Source organism: Lolium rigidum, unplaced genomic scaffold (assembly GCF_022539505.1).
Source record: "Lolium rigidum isolate FL_2022 unplaced genomic scaffold, APGP_CSIRO_Lrig_0.1 contig_28943_1, whole genome shotgun sequence".
Classification (NCBI taxonomy): domain Eukaryota; kingdom Viridiplantae; phylum Streptophyta; class Magnoliopsida; order Poales; family Poaceae; genus Lolium; species Lolium rigidum.
In genome coordinates, this window is record NW_025900101.1 from 332,659 (window position 1) to 346,707 (window position 14,049).

General features: G+C 46.3%; 1 protein-coding gene across 2 annotated transcripts; it reads left to right on the top strand.

Annotated features, from left to right (window-relative positions):
- The first annotated feature begins 5,623 nt into the window (after positions 1-5,623).
- LOC124680811 (expansin-A7) lies at positions 5,624-13,697 on the top strand. Of its 2 annotated transcripts, XM_047215851.1 has the most exons (4): positions 5,624-5,649; positions 10,536-10,600; positions 10,691-11,015; positions 13,388-13,697. In XM_047215851.1, the coding sequence occupies exons 1-4, from the start codon at positions 5,624-5,626 to the stop codon at positions 13,695-13,697; spliced, it is 726 nt and encodes a 241-aa protein (XP_047071807.1). The 2 variants fall into 2 exon arrangements, with proteins under 2 accessions (XP_047071807.1, XP_047071806.1); XM_047215850.1 differs by lacking the exon at positions 5,624-5,649 and having other exon boundaries at positions 10,435-10,600.
- The last annotated feature ends 352 nt before the right edge of the window (positions 13,698-14,049 follow it).

Below are 14,049 nucleotides of genomic sequence, written 5' to 3' on the forward strand. Positions count from 1 at the left end.
CCAAAAACAGCAGAAAACAGCAACTAGCTCTTCGGCATCTCGTTAATAGGTTAGTGCCGGAAAATGCATAAATACGACATATAATGTGTATAAAACATGTAGATACATCAATAATGTGGCATGGAACATAAGAAATTATCGATACGTCGGAGACGTATCACCAAGCTTAGAATTTTCCATAGCATTAGCAACAATGGTGTTCAAAGCATTCATACTAATAACATTACCATTAGCATGCATATAAAGTTCCATGGGTTTTTTAATTCTCTCTTCAAACACATCATGTCCTAATTATGAATAAAGTTCATAAAGATCTCTCATATTTTTGTTGTTTTCCATTATGCCTTACTAGTGTTTAACAAGAAACAAAAAGATGCAATTGCAGGATCTAAAGGAAATAGCTTCGAGCACTCACACACCGGCAACAAGACTAGGAGATAGCTTAGTAGTCGAAGGATGTGAATACCTTTTACCTTACCTCCCCGGCAACGGCGCCAGAAAATATCTTGCTGTCCACAACTGGCGCGTGGTTGACGTGGGAGGTAGAAATCTCTGTGGTGTAGCTTTTCTTCGTTCCCCGGCAACGGCGCCAGAAAATAGCTTGATGTCTACGCACGCTTCTACTCCTGTAGACAGTGTTGGGCCTCCAAGAGCAGAGGTTTGTAGAACAGCAGCAAGTTTTCCCTTAAGTGGATCACCCAAGGTTTATCGAACTCAGGGAGGAAGAGGTCAAAGATATCCCTCTCAAACAACCCTGCAATCACGATACAAGAAGTCTCTTGTATCCCCAACACACCTAATACACTTGTCGGATGTATAGGTGCACTAGTTCGGCGAAGAGATAGTGAAATACAAGTGGTATGAATGAATATGAGCAAGTAGTAACGGCGCCGAGAAAATAGCTTGTCTGGCGTGCGATTGATGGTAGTAATATTGCGTAAAGTAAAGATGCGATAGAAACAAGTAAACAAACGGTGATTGCGGTATTTGGAAACAAGGCCTAGGGATCATACTTTCACTAGTGGACACTCTCAACATTGATCACATAATAAAACCACTCTACACTCTCTTGTTGGATGATGAACACCATTAATTGTGTAGGGCTACAAGAGCACCTCAATGCCGAAGTTAACAAGCTCCACAACATTCGATGTTCATATTTAAATAACCTTAGAGTGCATGATAGACCAACATAATTATACCGAGTACTAACATAACATGCACACTGTCACCATCAAGCTATGAAAGGGGGAATAGATCACATCAATATTATCATAGTAATAGTTAACTTCATAATCTACAAGAGATCACAATCATAAACTACGCCAAGTACTACATGATGCACACACTGTCACCATTACATCATGGAGGAGGAATATACTACTTTAATAACATCACTAGAGTAGCACATAGATTAATAGTGATATAAAGCACATTGCAATCATAAAGGAATATAAATAAGCACTTCACTATGCAATTCTGAATTACTCTTTGGCAAGATAACGAACACTAATTCATCATGTAGGCAAACCTGAAAGATGTATTCCCAAGTACTAATAAACACCCCACGCTGTCACTGTGAGCATTCATAGGAGGTACTAACACACCACAATTTCATAGAGACATCCAACTCAAATCATAACTCAGTGAATAAGTATTCTGTGAAATATAGCCTAAGAGACCCACACACTGTCACCTTTACACACGTGGGACAAGGAGTCTCCGGAGATCACATAAGTAAAATCCACTTGAATAGCATAACGACATCTAGATTACAAAGCTCATCATATGGATCTCAATCATGTAAGGCAGCTCATGAGATCATTGTATTGAAGTACATGGAAGAGAGAGATGAACCACATAGCTACCGGTACATCCCTTAGCCTCGGGGGAGAACTACTCCCTCCTCATGGGAGACAACGGCGTTGATGAAGATGGCGGTGGTGTCGATGGAGATGCCTTCCGGGGGCACTTCCCCGTCCCGGCAGCGTGCCGGAACAGAGACTTCTGTCCCCCAGATATTGGCTTCGCGATGGCGGCGGCTCTGGAAGGTTTCTCGTACCGTGGCTTTTCCGTATCGAAGATTTAGGTCAGGGAGCTTTAAATAGGCGAAGAGGCGGAGTCGGAGGGGCCACGGGGCCACCTCACACTAGGGGGGCACGCCCCCCCCCTTGGGACGCGCCGCCCACACGTGTGGGGCCCCTAGGGCTCCCCTTTGGTGCCTCTCCGGTGGTCTGGAAGCTTCGTGGAATTATAAGATACTGGGCGTTGATTTCGTCCAATTCCGAGAATATTTCCTTACTAGGATTTCTGAAACCAAAAACAGCAGAAAACAGGAACTGGCACTTCGGCATCTCGTCAATAGGTTAGTTCCGGAAAACGCATCATAATGACATATAATGTGTATAAAACATGTGAGTATCATCATAAAAGTAGCATGTAACATAAGAAATTATAGATACGTTTGAGACGTATCAATGAGCTCTAGCCGCCCTAGGGTTTGTCAACAAGTATACCAGAGATAATACATCCGACACACAAAAGGTCTGTATCGTGCACATTGTCGGGGCCCGAACTTGTATAAATCTAGTGTCTCCTTATGCTGACATCTGATCATGCCGGACGCGTACTTTTGTCAAACAATAAATCTACTTACCGGAAAATACCATGATACAAAGTATAGAACATGCATATTCATTTTTTAGAAAAAAAAATAAATAGAGCATGCATTTTTGCTGATTGTTAAACCCACAAGAATATTGGACCAACATACACTCTAGAACTTTCTACTTATGTTAAATAATTTAAAAAAATTATGTACTTGCATCCAAAAGTTTATTATACTCCATAGACCTCTAACAAGATATTGATTGCATGTTGCATGGCTTAGATCTCTTTGTTATGATATTTCATGATATTAAAATGGACCCAAAGACATACATATGCATTGGCCTTTATCTATGCGGTATAAATTAAATTCTAAATTCTCTAGGCATATGGTTTTAGCACATTGTGTTTCATTTATCCTTTATCTAATGTGTCTCGAGATGGTAAAACCTTGTTTTGAAAGCAATTTGTGAAAAGAGAAAAAACTAACTTAATTTTATGGCAAATAGTGTTCTAATTTCGTGGATTTTTTTCTGGCGAGAAACCAAGAGAAGTTGTATCTCAATATGTATCAATGACATTATGTGATCACTATTGTAAGATAAACTATACTAGTTAAGATTGTGTATTCAGATTACAATTGCGGAATATAAAAAAGTTCAATATAAAGTTGTCTTGGTTTTTTTCTTGGTAAGTGATACGTCTCCAACGTATCCATAATTTCTGTTGTTCCATGCTTGTTTTATGACAATACTTACATGTTTTGCTTGCACTTTATGATGATTTCATGCGTTTTCCGGAACTAACCTATTAACAAGATGCCACAGTGCCGCTTCCGTTTTCTGCTGTTTTTGGTTCCGAAAAGGCTGTTCGGGCAATATTCTCGAATTCGACGAAACGAAGACCAAACCTCCTATTTTTCCCGGAAGCGTCCGAACACCGAAGAAGAGTCGGAGAGGGCCGGAGGGCCACCACACCATAGGGCGGCGCGACCTGGCCCGGGCCCGCGCCGGCTCGTGGTGTGGCGCCCCTAGGTGCCCCCCGCGCCGCCTCTTCGCCTATAAAATCCCTTTCGACCTAAAAACACCGTAACTCTTGACGAAACTCCGGAAAGACTCCGGGGCGCCGCCACCATCGCGAAACTCCAATTCGGGGACGAAGTCTCCGTCCCGGCACCTCGCCGGGACGGGGAAGTGCCCCGGAAGCCATCTCCATCAACGCCATCGCCTCCATCATGCTCCGTGAGTAGTTCCCCCATGGACTACGGGTTCTAGCTGTAGCTAGTTGGTATTCTCTCCCCCATGTACTTCAATACAATGATCTCATGAGCTGCCTTACATTATTGAGATTCATATGATGTAATCGGTGTTGTGTTTGTCGGGATCCGATGGATTGTTACATTATGATTGTCTATCTACAAAGTTTATGAAGTTATTGTTGCTGCAATCTTGTTATGCTTAATGCTTGTCACTAGGGCCCGAGTGGCATGATCTTAGATTTGAGCTCTATATGAATTGCTTAGATTGTATCTACAAGTTGTATGCACATGTCACTGTCCGGAACCAAAGGCCCCGAAGTGACAGAAATCGGGACAACCGGAGGGGATGGCGGTGATGTGAGGGACACATGTTTTCACGGAGTGTTAATGCTTTGCTCCGGTACTCTATTAAAAGGAGTACCTTAATATCCAAGTAGTTTCCCTTGAGGCCCGGCTGCCACCGGCTGGTAGGACAAAAGATGTTGTGCAAGTTTCTCATTGCGAGCACGTACGACTATTATTGGAAAACATGCCTACATGATTAATGATCTTGATATTCTGTCTTAATGCTATTTCAATCCTATCAATTGCCCGACTGTAATTTGTTCACCCAACACTTGTTATTGGAGAGTTACCACTAGTGTAGATAGCTGGGAACCCCGGTCCATCTTTCATCATCATATACTCGTTCTACATGTCAACTGTTTTCTGGTGCCATTGCTCTCATATTACTATTACTGCTGCTGTGTTACTGTTACTACTGCTCTCATATCACTGCTACTTTCACATCACCCCTGTTACTAGTGCTTTTCCAGGTGCAGCTGAATTGACAACTCAGTTGTTAAGGCTTATAAGTATTCTTTACCTCCCCTTGTGTCGAATCAATAAATTTGGGTTTTACTTCCCTCGAAGACTGTTGCGATCCCCTATACTTATGGGTCATCAGTAAGTTTACCACATGTCATTGTGTTTGAAGTCAAGCACGAGTGTTCGGGACTCTCCACTCGTAAGAGGAAAGAAACTTAAATCTGTTTCGGAAATGGTGGATGACCAAATAGAGTTCAAAACAACCCCATTAATTTTATCTCTAACAAAACGAAAATCAGCTTTCCATCCGCTATTATTTGCATTGCTAAAGTTTTACTAGAGCTAGTTAATGGTAACCCTTAATATTGTAACTTATTTACTTCCCAGACCATCACAATGTTAACGGGGGTGAATTTGGTGGTGTATAGTCTAATACGAAAAACTATCTCAAATATTTCATATCTCTTCTTGTTCAAACATAAGGAAAAGGATACAATTACAATTTGAGCTGAGGAAGATTCATATTTCTTTTATCCATTTAAAGTATATGAATTTAGAGCATGTAGATCCATCTATTTCTAAGAATCAAATGTGTTTGTTGTTTGTTTGTTTTTATGTTATTTTACGTTTTTTTGAAATTCAATTATTCTCAAAAAAAGAACTACTAATCCTTAACTTTTTGAGGAATTCTTCATCAGTGGTTTTGAATGACTGGCTTTTTTAATCCTTTCGACCTTGGTTCCGATGAAGCAAGTTAGATAGGTTGAGAAATAGAACCATCTGATTTGATTCGTTTCCAGTAGCCTTGAGATGATCATCTTACGGTGGTCCTTTCGCCAACGTCATCGATGGATGTATCTTCTGCAATTGTGTGCATAGTGTAACATTACTAAACAATAAATATCCTTGCAAAAAAAGAACAATAAATGGCAATTGAGTCAGAGTTTATAAATGATGGGGTCATCGGTTACCGGGTACTAAGAGACAGGTAAAGATCATCGTTCTAACCAAACTGACATACTCTCTCCGTCCACAAATAAGTGGACATCTAACTCTAAATTTTGTCCACAAAAGAGTATACTCCTATCTTCGCAATGCACTTTAATTACTTCTCTCTCATCGCACGAAAATCAAACCCAATAATATTAAGCACATGTTATCCTTGTTTTCTACAAGCACTTAGCTAATTGGAGGGGGGAAATTAAAGAGAAGAGATGCATCTTCCCAATGCATTTTTTATTTCATTTCATAATTTATCTTGAAAACCCTGCATGTTCACTTATTTGTGGATGGAGGCAGTACGAACAAAGCCCAAGATCACTATGAAAGTGCAACTAGGTTTGATGAAATCTTTACCACCAATCGCAGCCGGGAAAGGATTTTGATGAAGACTGGTGATGCTGATTCCCAGAGCTAGGATTATACCTCCCAGCCCCTTGAATTATCTCTCCCGTCCGAGGATAAAAGCACGATCCCTTTATGCGTATCCACACGTATGGAGTCACCAAGTTAGCAGCGGTTCGCCGTCTAGAACGAATGAAAGTTGCTTTGATTGTTGAACTGGTACGTACGTACGGTGCTTAGCACGGGCATCACATATTCCCGTCCAAGTTCCCGGCGACAGAAGCAGCCAAGCAGGCCGAGAAGGTTCACGACGCCGCGTTTGGTCGGTGCAAAAGCGCAGCGCAGTCGTCCTTGCCCCTCCAAGGCTCCAACCCGGTTCCTTCCGTTTGAGAAAATCGAAACATGCATGGCGCCGGGACGGGCGGGCATCGGGACTCCAACACGCCGTACCTAGCACCACACCGGCGGCCGATCGATCGATCGATCGGGTGAAAGCAAAAGCAAAAAAAGCTTGGGCTGTAGCACAAGAAAAAAGAACACACACGTAGACGCAGTCACGCAGCGGCCGATCGGGTTCACCACTGACATGTGGGTCTAGCGGCATATTTAGGAATATGCTCTTTTATACAGTTTTAGTTTACGGGTTCTGATCTGCGTCGGCACTTTTTAGATCATTAAACACGAGTTCAGTGGCATGAACTTGCGTTTTACAGTTCGCATGTTTACGGGCTCTGCTAGAGATGCTCTAATACATCCGCCACACACAAGATTAAGGTCTGCATCGTACACATTTCGGGGGCCCAAACCTATATAAATCTCGTGTCTCCTTGTTAGGGTGTCAAGATGGGATCCCGGTGGGTCTCACTTTTAGTGTATTTTGCCTTTTCTACTTCATCTTTTTTTGTTAAAATTTACACTAGAAAATGCAAAATGCACTACAACTGGGATTTAGGTGAGATCCCACTTGACACCGTGCTCCTTGTGCTACCATCTGATCATCCCGGACGAGTACTTCTATCGAACAACAAATCTACTTACGGGAAAATACCACCACACAAAGTATAGAACAAGCATATTCATTTGTTTAAATAGAGCTTGTATTTTTAGTTGATTGTTAAGCCCAAGAGAATATTAGACCAACATACACTCTAGAACTTTCTACTTATGTTCAATAATCTAAAAAAATCAATGTACTTGCATCCAAAAGTTTATTATACTCCATAGACCTCTATCAAGATACTGATTGCATGTTGCGTGGTTCAGATCTCTTTGTTATGATATTTCATGATGACAAAATGGACCCAAAAACATACATATGCACCAGCCTTTATCTATGTGATATAAATTAAATTCTAAGTTCTCGAGGCATACGTGTTTAGCACATTGAGCTTCATTTACCCTTTATCTAAGGTGTCTTGAGATGGTAAAATATTATTTTTGAAAGAAAACTGTATCAAAAGAGAAAGCACCAACTACTTTTATGGCAAATAGTGTTCTAATTTTGTTGTTTTTTAAGTGAGAGACTAGGAGAAGTTGTATCTCAATATGGATCAATAACATTATCTTATCAAGATTACAGGATAAACTAGTTAAGATTGTGTATTCAGATAACAACTGTAAAATATAAAAAAGTTCAGTATAAAGTTGTCGTGTTTTTTTTCTTGGTAAGTTTAGCACATGTCGATATCTATGAAGTTAAGAAGGAGTGCGGGGAACTCTACAAGCTTAAGAGAACATCGACAGGATGGCTTGTTGCAAACGGTAGATAATAAAATAGAGTTCAGAATAAACTCAATAATGATATCTCTAACAAAACAAAAGATCAACCTGCCATCCTACTAGCCTTACCATTCTTTTTGGAAGAGTTTTAGTAGAGCTTACGTGTTGTATAGTCTAATATTTAAAACTATGTAAAAGCTATATATTATTGTATCTTCTGCAACTGTGTGCATGGTGTAACATCACTAAAGAATAAATGACAATTGATTTCGAGTTTATAAATGACAGGGTCATCCATAACTGGGTACCCAAAGACGGGTAAACAACAGCCTAATAGCTAGGGTTGCACCAGGACTTAGGTGGTGGCGTACCGAGCCTGTACTTCGCCAGTCACACCAGCAACAACCCATCATCTTGTTGTGGAACGTAGTAGAAAAATAATCCTATGAAGAAAGCCCAAGATGAGTATGAAAGTGCAAGTAGGTTTGATGAAATCATCCCCGACGATCGCAGTAGAGTGAAAATGTTTTTTTAGATGTAGAGAGAAAATGTTGATGAAGACTGGTGATGCCTGTTCCCGCGACGTCTGGAAAAGGAAGTAAAGTTAATTTGATTGTTGAACTGGTACGTACATACGTACGTACGGTGCATAGCACGGGCATCCCATATTCCCATCCAAGCTCGCAACGACAGAAGCAGCCAAGCATGCCGAGAAGGTTGAGGACGCCGCGCTTGGTCGGTGCAAAAGCGCAGCGCAGTCGTCCTTGCCCCTCCAAGGCTCCAACCCGGTTCCCTCCACATTTGCCTCCGCCTTTCGTCGTTTGAAAAAGTCGGAACACGCATGGCGCCGGGACGGGCGGCATCGGGACTCCAGCACGCCGTACATAGCACCACACCGGCGGCCGATCGATCGATCGATCGATCGATAAATCGGGTGAAAGTAAGAGCAGAAAGCGTCGGCTGTAACAACAAGGAAAAAAGAGAGCAGACAGAGCAGCGGCAGCGGCGGCCGATCATGGCAGTGAGACTCACCGACCAAGGGCGTCAGCCATGATCGGGGCGAGGAGGGAGAGCTCGCGGCATGGGCGATGGCACAACGTCAACGTGCGAAGGAAGCAAAGGGGGCGGAAGCGGACAGCCGTGCTCCATGCCTTGGAACATGCCGCGGCCGTGCAGCGCTTTTGGTCTCCGGCCCCGCCCCACCTTTCTTCTTCCTCTCCGTTCAATCACCCATCCCTCCGATATCTCGCTTTGATTTCTTTCCCGCCGCGACGCAGCGCCATCCCGGCTGTTCCGCTCGACTGTCAATTAGGATCAATTATTTACCGTGATTGACTATGGTACTCCTGGGATTTGCGCTATCTTCTTCCTTGATTACTTTCTCTTCAATAGGCCAGAAACAGTGCGAGCACCACGTTACTGCAGTCCAGATTTGTGCCGGTGCCAACATGTCCACCTTACATAGGGGGCGCTGTCACAAGTTTCCTCCATAGTAGGAGGGGCTGCCGTTGCAAATCCCCCAAACAACGCAACCGCCGATTTTTATTTATTTTTATTGAAAATTAACAACTTGCACAAATTTGAGAATGGTAATTCAAACAAACTCTTATTCTTTCTCGTTGGAGTTGAGGTTGACGATGGCAACCTGCGTAGCCGACCGAATGAAGCCTACATGGCGGGCGTTGTTGGTCACGTCCTTCACCTTGCGGGTTGGGACTAATCAGAACCACCTCCACGGTGAAGCGGTTCAACGTCGCTTCTCGCTCCTCGCAGAACAGCACTAGCTAGTACTCGCTATCTGTGTCGTATTGTGGGTCAAGCCATATCGCGTGCTTTAGTCTGAGGCGGAAGTTCTCTTTATTAAATGCCTTGCTAGCGGGCACCGGCGGCACAAGCACCCTGCCAGAGCCGCCTTTCGGCACAGTCGGTTTAGGCGGACCGAGGATGATGTACTTGGCGAGATGCTGAGGTCGATGGCCTCGTGCAAATCCAGCCAATTCATATCAATGGCGACGGTGGGACAGAGGGGGAGAGAGGCGACGGCCGGTGTCGCAGATTCGACAATGTGCTGACGCGTGGTTGCCGACTATTCTATTGAATTCAAATTGCGCCGTTGGCTTATAGAGGATGCCGGTGTGAGCACAAAATATAACGGCACCGGTCGTTGTTGCGGCTAGCGGTGAAGATGTTGTAGCCCCAGTAATGTGCCGTGATTGTATTTTACCTGACAAAGTCGTGGCCGGCCCCTAGTACTGTAGTGGTGAAGCTTTTTTACCCGACAAAGGCGTGGCCGGCGCTGTCAAGTATAGCACTGTTGGAAGCCCAAACAGTGCCAGGTAGCGATGAAGAAAGAAAGATAAAGGTCTCAACTGTCCACGGCGCTTTCCATCCATCAGACAGGGCGCAGCAGCAGTACACAGCCAGGCGAGCGGCATCAATGGCCACAGCTACGCCGCATTTCGTAACGGGAACGCCTCCCTCCGTCCCGTCCTCTGATCACGCTCCCTTTTAATCTGTTTCGTGAAAACACGATTTACCTAGGCGAGTAGATTACGCCCGCGGCGAAGCGCCATTATTTGGTCCGGCGCGTGCCTCCTCCCGCTCCATAAATACCCCCGCCAAGCTCCCACCTTTCCCCTCCCAAACCACTCGCCACTCCTCCCGTCCTGCTCTGCTCACTGGGAGTGCGTACGACGACGATGGCCGCCGCCACAATGCCGTCGCTGCTCGCCTTCTCCGCCGTCCTCCTCGCGCTCCTCTCGTTCCCGGCCGCGGAGGCCCGCATCCCGGGCGTGTACACCGGCGGCGGCTGGCAGAGCGCGCACGCCACCTTCTACGGCGGCAGCGACGCCTCCGGCACCATGGGTACGCACATACTCTCCCGCGCATTCCTCCTTCGCGTGATTCTACAAGGCGCAACAAATTTCATGTCCTGACTGCGGTATCTGCGTGCAGGCGGCGCTTGCGGCTACGGCAACCTGTACAGCCAGGGCTACGGCGTGAACAACGCGGCGCTGAGCACGGCGCTGTTCAACTCGGGCCAGAGCTGCGGCGCCTGCTTCGAGATCCGCTGCGTCAACCAGCCCGGCTGGGCCTACTGCCTCCCGGGGACGCCCTCCATCCTCGTCACCGCCACCAACTTCTGCCCGCCAAACTACGCGCTGCCCTCCGACGACGGCGGCTGGTGCAACCCGCCGAGGCCGCACTTCGACCTCGCCATGCCCATGTTCCTCCACATGGCGCAGTACCGCGCCGGCATTGTCCCCGTCACCTACCGCCGGTACGTCCCCAAATCACCCGTCAAATTCCTTGCATCTATTCCGGCCAATGGGGAGAACGCAGGGCTCTCTGTCTCTGGGCTCTTCTTTACCCAGCACAGATTCTTTTTTCTCTCGTCTTTTGAGACGGCGGTACTGTACCTGCACTGCACTGTCCATCCATCGAAAAGGAAAAGTAAAAGAAGCCTCGTCGCGTTCCATCGGCGTCAGTCACGGGCAGCAGTCATTTTTGTCCGTCATTCCCGCCGTTACTCTGTATTTATGTTCACAAGATCCGTTCAAAAATAACAAAACATTATGGGCAAGTATTATCCCCTGCTGCTGCTGCAGGTAGTAATTGATAATTGATACGGTAGACATGGGCAACATTTACAGAAACAGAGAGGATACGGTAGATATGGGATGCACGTAGTACCCGGGATCGAGAGAAGATGCACACGGCAGGGCGATAAATCGCCATAAATTCCGGCGCTTCATTTTTCCTCCTTCGTCAATCTATCGACGGCGTGCACCGGATGCATATGCGGCTTTAAAGGCGGAACGACGTGACACGAAATCGCAGCACGACGGATCCTAATTGCTCCTGCTCGTGGCGTGGTACGAGTAAAAGCGGTTTTGGTACCAAGCTAGAAATAGAGTGCTCGTGTCATGTGCGTTCTTCCTACGCCCCCTTTTTTCATGATAAGCGGTACGTCGTTCTTAGTTTGGCCGCTGTAGTCCCTTGTTCTATGGACACTGTTTTTGTCACGGTTTATGGTAGATCCCAGCTTAAACATTAGTCATGACTTGTGCGTCATCCCGTATGATGGAAATGACAAACTATTTTTTTGGGAGTAAAGTCTGTATTGAACCTTGAACTCGTAGACGGTGTTTGGATCAAACCCCAAACTCTCGATCCTTGAAATCAGCACCCTGTGCTTATAAATCCCGGCCAATTTAAACCTTGAATCTGTCGGTAATAGTTTGGCGCACTGGAAAACTCCGATCCCGGCCAGGATTACACTCCACTCTCACGAACTAATATGACCTGCATGTCATGGTCATCTCTCTCCTTTACATATTTCTTTCCTGCCTCTACTCCTGAATAAAATTTTCATTTGCCATTCTGTGTTACCTACCGCTCAGCGGCATCAGCATGGTATCGCTGCAAAGTTCATTACGATCTCACAAACTCTTGTAGATATGACTGAACTAGGCAAAATACATTGCACACAATGTTCCATCACATCACGGCGCTAGAAGGCGATGGCTTTGTGCAAGCAGTGGAGTGATGACAGGGTGTTGCTGGGTTAGAGTTGGAGGAAATATGCTAAGGTGATATTGCTGCAAGCCTGCAAAAGCACCGTCCATACCATTGGCATTAACACAAACACCTAACCTGCACATAAACAACCTGTACGTAGCTACACCCGAAGCCTGGAGTTGCGGTGGTAGATGGGGCGGATGCGTGGGGGGTCTTTGTGGTCAGGAGACGGCAGGGTCCAGAGAAGTGGGGTTGACAGCGACGAGGTCATCGTGGTTGTGGCCGCCACCGGAGTTGGAGGATCCTGGCTGGGATTGTCCAAATTCCCGTGCGCCAAACTAGTTCGTACAGGTTTAAGGTTTAGCTCGAGCGGGATTAATAAACACGGGGTGCTGATTTCAGGGATCGATAGTTCAGGGTTTAATCTCCACATGCTCTACGAATTCAAGGTTCAGTATAGACTTTACTCTTTTTTTGGTGACAAAATAGGGCAAACACAGACACAACTGTTAATGGCTTAGATTCACAGGAAAATTGCACTTGACACTCTTGTTTTATTGGTAGACCGCCACCACGCCGCGATTTGCGCAGGGCACAGCGAAACACCCGGAGATACATCCAAATTTATGCCCGTCGTCGTGGTGGTTGCTGTAGAACCCAGTGCGTGTAGGGAAGAGAGCACACCTACACAGAGACACGCTCACCAAAGCCTTTGACCTTTGCTCTCCTCATTGGATGTCTGAAGTGGGCAGCCGTGATCCGGCCAGTGCCACAGCGTCTGGGTTAACTGACATCGATTGCCCCATTGCCCTGGCCTGATCAAGGAGCAAATGGCCCATCTGCCCCTTCATTCTTCCGTTCCTGTTCCCGTCGTCACAGGGGCCGTCTCGTCCTTTCGCACCGCCGCCCACCACCAATACGCGTCAACTGTCTCCCAGCTTGCATCTTCGTCCTAGTATCTCTCAGAGAACTGCACCGTCCCCGTCTGCCACTCACCTGCCCTTCCCACCACCTGCGTCCTGCTCCTCCAAACTACAACCATACCCCCAACTAACAAACTCTTACTATCTGGCATCTAATCTTGATTACCTGAGCTTTTTCTGACGTGTCAATGTCTTTGCCTGTATGCAGGGTGCCGTGCAGGAAGTCCGGCGGCGTCCGCTTCACCGTCAACGGCTTCCGGTACTTCAACCTGGTGCTGATCACCAACGTGGCGGGCGCCGGCGACGTGGTGCGCGCGAGCGTGAAGGGGTCCAGCACCGGGTGGATGCCCATGTCCCGCAACTGGGGCCAGAACTGGCAGTCCAACTCCATCCTCGTCGGCCAGGCACTCTCCTTCCGCGTCACCACCAGCGACCGCCGCACCTCCACCTCGTGGAACGCCGCGCCGCAGAACTGGCGCTTCGGGCAGACCTTCGAGGGAAAGAACTTCAGGGTCTGACCCTTCAGTCATGGCGATGTCCTTCTTCCTCCTCTGCCGGTGATGGAGCACAAGGATGGAGAAGGTCCATGTTCCTGTGATCGTCTTATATACTGCTATATAGTGAGTAATTACTACAAAGATCGATTCAGTGGTCTGGGTTGGTGAGTTTTTTCGGTCCTTGGTAGCCTGTGAATGCATATGCAACATGCAAGCAGGTGAACCGTACTAGCAAAAGTCTTGGGGTTTGTTAGGGTAATCAAACTATTGCTCCTGTTGGTCACTGTCATTGCTGCTAGTAGTATGGAAGTGGTAATGGTGATCGATGCCCGTCAGAGTGTAGTGGCTGAAGTGGCTGCAGAGCTGCGGCTAA